Source organism: Mandrillus leucophaeus, unplaced genomic scaffold (assembly GCF_000951045.1).
Source record: "Mandrillus leucophaeus isolate KB7577 unplaced genomic scaffold, Mleu.le_1.0 Scaffold293, whole genome shotgun sequence".
Classification (NCBI taxonomy): Eukaryota; Metazoa; Chordata; class Mammalia; order Primates; family Cercopithecidae; genus Mandrillus; species Mandrillus leucophaeus.
In genome coordinates this window covers 3,160,877-3,172,829 of record NW_012103065.1, presented here as the reverse complement: position 1 = coordinate 3,172,829, position 11,953 = coordinate 3,160,877, and the positions used below count along the sequence as shown (strand labels likewise).

General features: G+C 34.0%; 1 protein-coding gene across 1 annotated transcript in view; it reads left to right on the top strand.

Annotated features, from left to right (window-relative positions):
- Nucleotides 1-11,953, top strand: part of CACNA2D1 (calcium channel, voltage-dependent, alpha 2/delta subunit 1) — a 453,354-nt gene that overhangs the window by 297,934 nt on the left and 143,467 nt on the right. The window contains exon 6 of the mRNA XM_011986113.1: nucleotides 7,965-8,096. Within this exon, the coding sequence (XP_011841503.1) occupies nucleotides 7,965-8,096 (132 nt within the window). The remainder of the gene's footprint in view (nucleotides 1-7,964; nucleotides 8,097-11,953) is intronic.

Below are 11,953 nucleotides of genomic sequence, written 5' to 3'. Positions count from 1 at the left end.
TAATTATGCTAAAATTTCTAGTTTATATTTACAAATTAGATAATGTTCCTAAATTTGAAATGAAAATTTTCAACTAGTTGATTCTAATGAAGAGTATCTTATGATGTGAGAGCGTTTAAATAAATTAGGAGGTTAAGCAGAAGGAATATTGCTTTACACAACATCAACAGAATTACATTCTAATTGCTCTATGTAAAAGAAATGTGTTTTTGTTCAAGGAAAAGAAAATTACTGACCAGACTAAAACAATATGCTGACATGTCAAAAGCTGTTGTCTATGTAAGACACTTAAGGAGATGTGCACCTTACAGTATTTTAATCTAGCTGAGGAAAGAACTGGAATAAAAATGCGCTTGCTAATTCAGTTCTCATTCATAGATTGATTTGACCTTCACACCAACCCTATAGGCAATCTAGGATCCTTATATAGCTATATTCATTTTTTTAGATGAAAAGAACAGATGCACAAGAAGTTAAATGATGTGTTTTAAGTAGCATGTTGTGTCAGTGATTGTGATTCTAGGCTATCAAAATCATTAATAATTTATTTTGTTTTGATAATACTAAGAAGAGAAACTTAGAGTGCTTGAAGGATAAAACAATATTTTGACCTTGGGCTCCTGTATTTCTGAGGTTTCTTATATAAAATACAGCCCTTCTCCCTCCTCAAATCTTACAATTATCATTTTATTTCAAGTGACATTAAATCCTTCAATTAGTAGACATGATATTAGATCCTAGTGTCTTCTATTCCCCTTGCATTACCCTTATTTTCTTTAATAATAAAGTGGATTTCTTCTGAGCTCCTCCTCTGTGCTTCACAATTTGCAGATTTTATTAAAGCAGAACAGCTGTGTTCTGGGCATTGGCCAGGTGCGCAGTCTGCAGGAAGCTAAAGCGATAGGGGGCAAGGCCGGAAATCTCAGTAATACAGGGGCTAGACAACTGACAAGGACAAGGGCCTTTTCACATTTGTACCAAATTAACTGTAGGAATAAGGCTTATCTCCTCATCAAGGTCCTTGTGTGCCTCGGAGCCTTCTGCTCGCCCATCCTCAGTGGGAGGTAGATTCTTGTGCCCGAGACATGATTAGGGAGATTAGATTTGGTCTTCCCATCTCCCTGTACCTTATTAATCTTTCATTTACACTGGGATTAGATGAGATTCCATTAGCCAAATCCACTGAAAAGATTCATTCATTTTAATATTTATGCACACCGTCTTCTCCTTAAAGTGGATTCTTTTTTTCCCTGTGCACTTAATTAGATCAGTAGGTTTCTTCTTATTAACATCTTTCTTTTCAGAGATTAGGGTTGGTGAATAAAATTAGTGACATCTGGCTCAGCTTATCTGATAATGCAACTCTTTTCATGACTACCTTATTTATATGTTATGAAATGAACATATGTCACAAAAGATATCTTTTGTTTAGAATCGTATTTACAATAAGTGCTGAATCTAAAACTAAACAAAATCTCTAATATTCTATGATTGTCCAAAAATGAAAGGTTTGGAGGAGGTACCATTTAAGGGCACTAAAAACTAGATTTGAAACCCTTGCCTGCTTGTTTAAGGAAGAGAATAGTAAGTTTCCAAAAACTAAAATGAAAATTTGCCCAACCCAAAGAGTGCCAAAATGTAGAATAAAATATAGACAAAATTTACTATCACAAAGAAATAGTTTTAAATATATAAACTTTTATTTTCCAGAAGTTTACTGTAGTTTTTTATTGACCCTATTCATTGGGTACACTGCTTTTTTTCCCCCCAAAGTTGATCAATTGTATTTGTAGTTATACTTGAACAGGGTTTCTCAACTTAGGCACCACTGACTTTTTAGGATTGATATTTCTGTGGGTTCTATCCTGTGTATTGTAGGATGTTTAAAGCATCTCTGGCCTCTACTCACTAGATGCCAATAGCATCCAACTAGTCATGACAATGAAAAATGTCCTAGACATCACCAAATGTTCTCTGGGGTGAAATATAGGTCTTAATTAGGAACCATGTGTTACAAAGGTATAGGCAATCTTGTTTTTTGGATGTAAAATTCTAGATAATCAAAGCTACACAAAAAGTTTTGAAAGCCTAGAAATAAATAGCTCATAAGCAGGGATTTTGGAATCTAGTATACTTGTTTGAGTGCCGTCTCTACGGCTTGCACTGTGTGATTTTTGTATAACCTTTTGAGATTTTATTTTTGTTATGTAAAAGGGAAGATAATACTAATATTCCACTTAAAGTGTCATTTTAAAAGTTAAATGATGCATAGGAAATCATTAATACTTGTCATGAAGTAAGTGATTAATAAATATTACTAAGTTAATATTTCTTATTAGTAACAGTTGTTTGAATATGCTAATTTTCATCTCAATGCAAGACTAATAGAATAGTATAAATTACATGAAATAGTAAACATTTTTGCCTGTTTTCTTGCTCTACTTATTTAACTGTACGATATTTGGTATTGTTAAACAAAAGTAATTTTTAGTATCTTGTCCCTTACATATCTTTAATAGCTACATCTCTTATCAAAGACTTATTAAAGTTATTTTATATTTTCAGCAAGTCATAACAAATGTTTTTTCTCTTTTTTCTTGCATAAATATGCTTTTTTAGAAAGCTGTAGGTAAGGGTACAAAGATTCAGTTTTAAAAGATGTGTAATTTCTGGAGACCTAATATACAGCATGGTGAGGAAAATTAACAATATTGTATTATAATTTTCTAGGAGGATATATCTTAAATTAATTCCCCCAACTTCTACCCTAATGGTAGTTATGTAAAGGTGATGGATAAGTTAATGAACTTGATTTTGATGATGATTTTACAACATACAGGTATTTTAAAACATCACATTTCATACTTTACATGATTTTATATGTCAATGACATCTCAATAAAGCTGTTACAAAGCTGTAGTTGACATTAGAAATAACATTAACATTTTTCAAATAGTCATATGGTGCCATCAATGTATGGTGAGGCCTTGGACCCTGAATAAATCAAGAAAATATATGCAAACTTAATTCAGACTTAAGAGGGAGCAATAGTGCAACATTTTATTGGTTAAAGTTTGCAGAAGTATGTTGGATTCAGAGCTCGTCAAATATTCTGTATTCCTTGTCATAAACAAGATATAGATAGAATAGTCGTGTCTTTTAGAAGAATTAGCAGCAAATGTAAGGGGTTTCTTTTGTGCTGTTACAAATTAGATTTTTCTTTCTTCCCTTGAGAATCCAAACTGAACAATAGAATACTCTAAAAGAGAGAATTGCTGAACACCAAGGCCATGTTTTTGAAAACTAAGTAAACAAAGAATAGAGATGTATGCTTGGCATTCTGAATCAATTATCAGTGAAATCCTGTTATGCCATTCAGAATAGAGGCCTCAAAGTCAAGGTTTGCTTTCCAAGCATTCACTGCTTTTAGGAGGCTTGGCCTTGGACATCTATAAAAGACTTAATTTTTACAAAATCAAATTTCTAACAGGGATAAAGATCTTCATTTCTTAAAAGTTGACAGAAAATGAGAACTAATTATACTCCTAATCTAAGACAATTAGCTAAATTTATCAGTAACTGGTAGTAGGTTCAAGGCTAGATTGTCATTGAGTGGTCTTCTATAGTGAAAAATTTTTGACCACTCATGTACTTCTAATCTCATCTGAAGCAAGAAACTGGAAGTGTATATGAATGTAAAGCATTACTATTTGTCAGGGGTAGGGAAGAAAAAGAGGGCAACTATTTAAATAATCTATAATAAATAATGTATCATATAGAACAAAGGTCCCCAACCCATGGGCCATGGACCAGTCCAGGTCTCTGACCTGTCAGGAACCGGGCCACGCAGCAGGAGAGCATTTCTTCCTGAGCTCTGCCTTCTGTCAGGTGAGCAGCAGCATTAAATTTTCACAGGAGCATGAACCCTGTTGTGAACGGCACATGTGCATGATCTAGGTTCTACGCTCCTTCTGAGAATCTAATAATGCCTGATGATCTGAGGTGGAACAGTCATCCCGAAACCATGTCTCACCTCCATTTGTGGAAAAAATGTCATTAACGAAACCAGTCCCCAGTGCCAAAAAGATCATGGAATATATAATTGAGAATGTGTAATATAATATAATTTTAAATAATACCAATTTATAGGATATCATTCACCTGTTATAAATATTATTAAATATAACTTGCCAAATAAAAGGATTTTTATGGCCAAAAATATGTTTTTTTTCTAAAGAAAATTTATTCTGGAATTTTTATATTAAACATTATTTGGCTACTAGTTTACATTGATATTTCCACAATTAAATAAAATCCTTTGAATTTTGATTGTTTGCTCTGGACATTCAAATAAAGATTATGACTTATAGAATAATAATTGCATTTTAAAGTCTTTATAATATACAATGACAAATGAAAACTTTTTTGTTGAATTTCATTGAAATTTATTGAACTTTAGTGAATCAGAATTCCACAATTATTTTTTGAGATTAGGTTTTTATATGAATGAAAAATACAGTTTCATAATCTAGAGTAATATTTGCTGAAAATGATTTTTCAAGAAATTTGGCCTTGTTTTATTTTTCCTGTTATGAAAGAATCATGTTTTATACCTTTTATTTTTTAAGAACTACAGTGTCAGGAAAACAGGAGAGACTAAAAATACTTTCTAAGAATAGAGAAAGGCACCAGCATAACCACATAAACTCTTTATAATATAAAACAAAGGATCTCCTGAAAACAACTTTTAACTTTAAAAAGCACTTAACTTACCCGGTGGTAACCAGAATAGTTAGTTCAAAAAAATCTTCCTGAATAAACTCTACCCTCACATTTAGAGACACAGACAGAAACAGAGATGGGAGTTAAGGGGCATCCTGGGGAGAGAGAGAGACAAGGGCAGAAAAAGAGAGATAATGTGTGTGTAAGTACAATGGAAATGACAGAGCACAATTCATATCTAGGAAATGACATAAACTTGTTTTAGCACGGCCAGTATTGTGCATTTAGTGTTATAGTATTCCATCATCTACAGATTACCCTCTTATTTCAGCATTATTTATCCTGAGTGTGCTAATAGCATAAAGATGGAGAAATGTTGGGCATCTTAGTAATTCTGGATGATCTATTTAATTTTATAAGGTTAAGAAGAAAAATAGTCTGATCTTTTCAAGGTACCAGAGTAATATAGGTTTATTAGTCAAATATAATTCATAATATGGATCAGAAAAATATAGGCAGATAACCCAAGGTCTAAAATAGCATTTATTCTTCCTTGTTTGCTTTGATGCTTTATATATTTTCTTTTCCATTTTTTTAAGCTGCTTTCAATATTATTTGAGAAAAAACTTTCCTAGTGAAACCATCTAATCCTACTTTCTAGCTTTGGTATTTTAAGGAATTTGAATGGTATAGTTGAATGAATGATTCTTGCTCTATAATACTCTGATGAAGAACTGGAGACCCATATTCTGTACGTAGTAGAAATCGCTTGAAGAACATTGTTCATTGAACACCATGTGAATGTTGGTAGGTAGATCCAGTCAAACTGCCCTCTACAAAGGCTGTAGTAATTTCGCATTCCTATGGTAGGTCCTCTTTGAATTTTGATTTCTGGATATCCATAAAAAGACTGTGACTAATAGGATAATGATTGCATTAAAAAGTCCCTGTAACTATATACTAACACATGGAAGTATCTGTATTCTTACATCTTACTACACATTGAGTATTATCAAATTTATAAACCAAACAGATGTGATAGGTGTGCAATACCAGTACTTTCATTCTGAGTCAAATTTAAAATCAGTTATAGTGCCTAGTCTGAGAATTCTTTATATTATTTGCTCATTTGTAGATGAACACATCTTGAGAAAAATATTTTGAAATCTACCTTAGTAATGGTTTGCCTGGTAAAGAAAATTTTCAAAGCATCAACTGGAAATTTTAAAACATATTGCCAGGATAATAGGAATATTTTAGAACTTGTCTTTTTCTCTCAGTGTATAAAAGTATAATTCACAATCAGTGTGTCAGTACCCAATACTTAGTAGCTGTTGAGTTATCAAAACTAAGAAAAAGTTAGCAGCCTTGAAAACAAATAAAACTTTATTAAAAATAACTAGATGTTGTTGCCTAATATGAATGAAAGAATCAAGGAAATTAAAGAGATAGAATAGATTGGGGATTAATGAAGTCTATCTGGATCATAAACATTTGTTTAGTACAATATTACTATAATAGTCAGAAATGTTTAAGAGAAAACACAATGTTCCTCTTTCTGTGCTATTTTGTATATTGATATAAATATTCATGAATAGTGGGTATCAGTTCAAGTTATCTGTGTGAATATAAATTCTCATATAACCGGCCGCTTAGTGTTCATTGGATCATGCTTTTGAATATGAATTCTCCAGTATCTCAGATGCATGATGGATCTGACGCAGCTCATGAATATTCACACACACACAACTGATCTTTTTGAAAATAATCGCATCCATAAAAATGAAAATCTTGTTAGTTTTCAATAATGAGGACTGCGTTAGCATGCTGGTCCCAGAAGAGTTTCACAATCACCTTGTTTCTGTTTTCTTTTTTGGTAAACGATACAAACTTTAAAATATAAACACATAGGCTGTGCATCTTGTTTCACAGGCGCCCTTTTAATTTTACCGTTAAAAAGGCTTGTGCATGATTTAACCATGATGGCATTCATTTCTTTTATTTGCTGTCATCACAGAAAAAAATAGAAGAAAATTAAGCTGTATCTCCAGTCTTCATCCTAATCACATTTCCACTGTGTTCAGGCTAGGTCAGAGATTGTCAAATGCAAAGTGGCCCAGTCTGCTAATCTCTCGGGGCATGGTGTGTATTGTACATAGAAAATTTTCTATGTCATGTTTTTGTGTAGAGAGAAAATTATATTAGGCCAATTCAACTTCTAATATGCTAGACTTGAGAAGTTATGATCATGAAGGCCCATAATTATAAATTATGTATTATTTTAACCTAGATTATATCCTGCATTATAATTGCTTCGCTTTCATTGTAATGAATGGTATATGTTTGTAATACCTATCCAAGATCAGTTTCTAGTTATAAATACGTATCAAAATCAATCACCTGACCCTTATCTCGGCACCACGATCTTAATTATTAAGAGAACTAACCAGGAGGAAAAAAAACACTATTATTTATGAAGGTAGTGATAAAGTGTCAGCTAGTTGGTTTCTAACACTGATATTGTCAAGCCTCTGAATACATTTTCCCATTATTAAAATACGTACAATTTTGTTATGTAAACATAGTTAATAAGCTATGCTCAACTTTTTTTTTTTTTTTTTAAACTAGCAGGCTAATTTATGTTGCTCTGCCTCAGAGAGTCATCAATAGTTGATTACTGTGGTCTTAAAACTCTGTCTTAAGGTGCCCCATAGTTTTCCTCAGAACTACCTCCGAGGATAAAAAGGAACACCACTCATGCCTCCTCATATTGTATGTGTCACGGTGGTTCTCAACCAGGAGGGATTTTGCCCACAGCGGCTGTCTGACAGTCTGGAGACATTTTCACTTGTCACAGCTTGGGGGTGGGGAGGTACTGGTGTCTAGTGGGTAGAGGCCCGAGACACTGCTAAACATGTTCACAGGATTAGACCTCACCACAAAGAATAACCTAGGCCAAAATGTCACTAGGGCCACTGTCATATAAAGTTTTGTTTTCAGAAATTCTTTCCAGAGGATAAATGTCTTGATTTATCATCTTGCAATGAATACCGTGTACATGTTGGTAGTAGGTTCAAACTGTCCTCTAAAATGTCGAAAATGTTGATAACCACTGGATTAGAGTTCTTTTAGAAGTAGAATAATGAACATATTTAATATTATTTTCTAAATAAATGAAGACAGATTCAGTTTTTAATTATAAATTTGAATTAATTGTTTCTCTTTTTTTTTTTTTTTGTTAGCAACAATTGTGTTAAATGAACTCAACTGGACAAGTGCCTTAGATGAAGTTTTCAAAAAAAATCGAGAGGAAGACCCTTCACTGTTGTGGCAGGTTTTTGGCAGTGCCACTGGCCTGGCTCGATATTATCCAGGTAGGTGCTTAGTGATTCAATCATTGTCAAGTTATAGCCTCAATGTTTCTGGAGAATACTCTGTTATCTTCCCTGATATTGTAAGAAAAAGATGACTATATCACACTACTTATATAAGGAAGGAATATTCCTCTTTACATGGCTTTAGATTGACCACAATCACTTTAAACTGAAATACTTAAGGAGCAACTGGAGCTGTTAGTACCTGGAATCAGGCCATGCTGCTGTGAGACCATGAGCAGGTATCCTTAGTTATATACCTGGAACAGGAAATTACCATCAATCTTAAAACAGCTCTGAGATAAAGGCCCAACTGCTCAGCATGCACCAAGCTGTGAGTCATGTTAGAGAATTGAATTGAATTTTTATAAATTAATTGAAATATTTATCTTCAGGTTTTAGGTCTGTGATTGAAATTTGTAACAAAAGTTTAATGTGTTTCTTTAATCAGTAGATGTGGATCTGTTAAAATGAGTAGGACAAGAAATAAAATGAAATCACAAAGAAAATATAGTTTTTCTTATGTGTCAGGTTGTATTACTTCTGAGTGCATCTCAGTGATCGTATATACTCAATGAAGATGAATATGTTTTATGTTAAAATGAAAAAGTCTTTTTATAAATATGTATTATTGTAAAAAAGTAAGGAGAAATAAATAGTAATTTCTATAGCAAAACATGAAAAATTAATTCCTAGGACATCCTGAAAACACTTTTAAGTGAAATGTCTGTTGGTGTTTTTAACTTCTCCAATTTTTAACGCAAGCTGAAAAACATAAAATGCATTTTCTTTCTCAAACATGATCTGAGTTATGGGATACATGCTAGGTAATTTGGCTTTAAATGGCTACAGTATGACTTTAAATAGCATAATTCTTCTTGAGACTTGGGTGTCCTAAACATGTTTAATAAATTGAGTTATTCATATAAAAAGTCACAGCAGTAAATAGGGGTGAATAAAAATTAGAAAGCATAACTTTGGGTTGTAATATTATAGAAATGAATGTAAGTATCTGGATATCAATGGACCTAACAGTACTCAAATTAGGTAAAGACCATATAATTTGGACAGGGTTGCAGATCCCAGATGGTAAAATCAGTAATAATGTTTCCACATAAGTCCAACACACTAGGAGAAGCCAAGTTTGTATTAAATATTGAAAAAATGAGTTATAATTAAATATTTGTATTAATATCTGATGGTAATATATCACATAGTTTATCATTATAATAGGGGAATTTTCCCTTTATGAAATATTGTTCATTTTAGTAGAACCCTTCTAGACATAATCTTGTTAGTTTATTAACATGTTTAATACTATGTATCAGAAGACTTAAAATTTGAGTATATAATACTTAGATAACGTAAAGGAAAAAGACAACACTACTCATGCACATAATAAATCTGATGTAATAAACCTTAAAATTATATCAGGTCTTATAAAACATTTATAAATTATAAGACCTGATATAATTTAAAATACAGGAAATAGACATCTGATGTCCTATCCTATAATATACAAATATAAGAATATATTTGTCAACAACTTACAGCATTATGTTGCTTTTAAGTCTCTTAATATATCACTTATCATAACAATATTCCATATAGAAGTAAGGCAAAGAAGGAAATGATAAAAGAAAATTAGGATGATAATGAGCAACCAAGAGCCCAGTATCAGAGAGAAAATGATGATGTAGAGGAAAGGAGAGAAAAGGGTTACTAGAGAAAAACAAGAGGAGAGGAAGGAAAGAATGCATCCAAAATGGGAGATAAAATATGGGGATCAAGAGGTGGATGGAAAGATAAGTTATATGGTAAACACCTTTCAAAAATGGCTCTTTTAACAACTAGCAGTTAACTTTAAAAATTACTAATAAAACATATTCTGCAATTCTTTAATTTCAAATGCTATTTGAGGGATGATGGCTTTAATTTTTTAACCCTAATCATGTATTTTCAAATGTGTTGACATTTGTTTGCTTCACCTTGGAAAACATATTTAGATATTTAGCAGAATTCATGTGGTCTTGATAGAGGCAGGAGACAGACAAAATCTGTGAAGATGGGGCGGGTTTCCGGTGAAACACTGCCTTCAAGCTGAAGACAGTTTAAAGCCTAGCTGCAAGTCTGGTAAATCCCCGGACCAGATTGAGAACGTCTCTTCTTGTTTGATGTGCTTTCCTCTGATTGAGCCCTGCTCTTCACCTGTTTCACATATACCTACCCTTTTCTAATTGTTTTTTTACACTGTCATGCCCATCTTTGAGTGGTGCCTTTGTTTTAGCCTTTTTTGAATACTTACAAACCAATCAACATGAACTCTCCATTCTGAGTCCATGAAAGCCCCAGACCCAAACACACTGGGCAAGAGACGATCTGACGTCAGGTGGGCAATGACCCTTACATTCCTTCTCCTCTGAGAGCTTTCTCATTGCTCAATAAGATTCTTCTCCACCCTCCCCACCCTTCCATTGTCAGCATAACCTCATTCTTTTTGGAAGTGTGACAAGAATCTACGAAATGCGGGTACAAAGGAAGTTGTAACACTATAGCCCTCTGCCTTCTGCTGGTGGAGGGCAGCTGCCCGACACATGTGCTTTGGGGTCAGAGGCACCCCTGCTTGGGTGCCAGCACGTTTCCCCATTCGAGGTGCCGGAGTCCACCACGGGAGTCACTTACAACGTGCCTTGTCTAGCCACACGCCCCACATACAGCCCACTTCTGTGCCAGCACTTGGAATGGCAGACCGGAGCCTGCACTCACTTGCTCACACACTGCCTCCCGCCAAAGGCTGGGTGCATAGTCACAATGACTGTGGGATCCACGCCGGAGCGCAGGCCGGGTGCTGACCAGCAGGCAGAGTAGATGGGGTGTCTCCTGCAGTGAACCCGGGCCCAAGCAAGGACTGGGCAGGGGCATCACTGACCGGAGATCTCTGGCTTGCACAGTGACTGAGGAGAGTCCTCCATCAGTCTTTCCAGAACATTAGCTAGGGAAGCAACCCTGTGCCCACTCATAATACCTAGGTTTGAAGTGAGAGTTTGGCAAGCAAATTGACTCACTAAATAAGAGGCTGAATTCATTTACCTGTTACAGGAAGGTCTTTAAAATAGCCCACTTGACTGCTATAGAATACACTTGAATCGATTTTAGTTTAGTGAATCTGTTACCAAGTTGCTCTTTATGACACTAGTGATATAATAGAACCAAGTCTTTAGTAAAGACATGGAGACAATGTCATAATTTTAAAAGTGCATGATTGTGTTTCTGTTTTTGTAAGACTGTGTTTTTAACACAAAAACAACCAAGTTTAAAGCTTTATTTAAATGACGTGATTAAAAATTTTTTTGGTAGGCTATATATACTTCTCTGATTTTATCATTTTGATAGAAGCAAAATAATATAGAAGGACTCACCCCTGTTTACTGTGTATTAAACCGGAGGTCAAAAATAGTCTTTCAGTATTTTAATTATCTTAAAAGTAAGTGGAAACAGCGTATATGTTACTTCTACCTAATTGCACTTTTACATAGAAGACTTGACCCTCAGGCTAGGATCTCCCTACTAGCTGTGAGAACCTAGGTAGGTCTCCTAAACTTTCTGAGACCTAATCATCAAATTTGAAAAAGTAGAATATTAATAACTCCTCATTTTATCCCCTGGGGGTTATTGTGATCAATGAGATAATATGCTGAAAAGTACTTTGAAAATAGGAAACAGTAGGTATTTCTACAATAGTGCATGTCAACTAGAATAATTTTGCCTAAATGCAGCTTTCTCTTTATCTCGGACATTAAAGAACATAATTGAAGCTTACAGTGGGTTGACAAGGAAACTGAAATAGAACTCTGGAA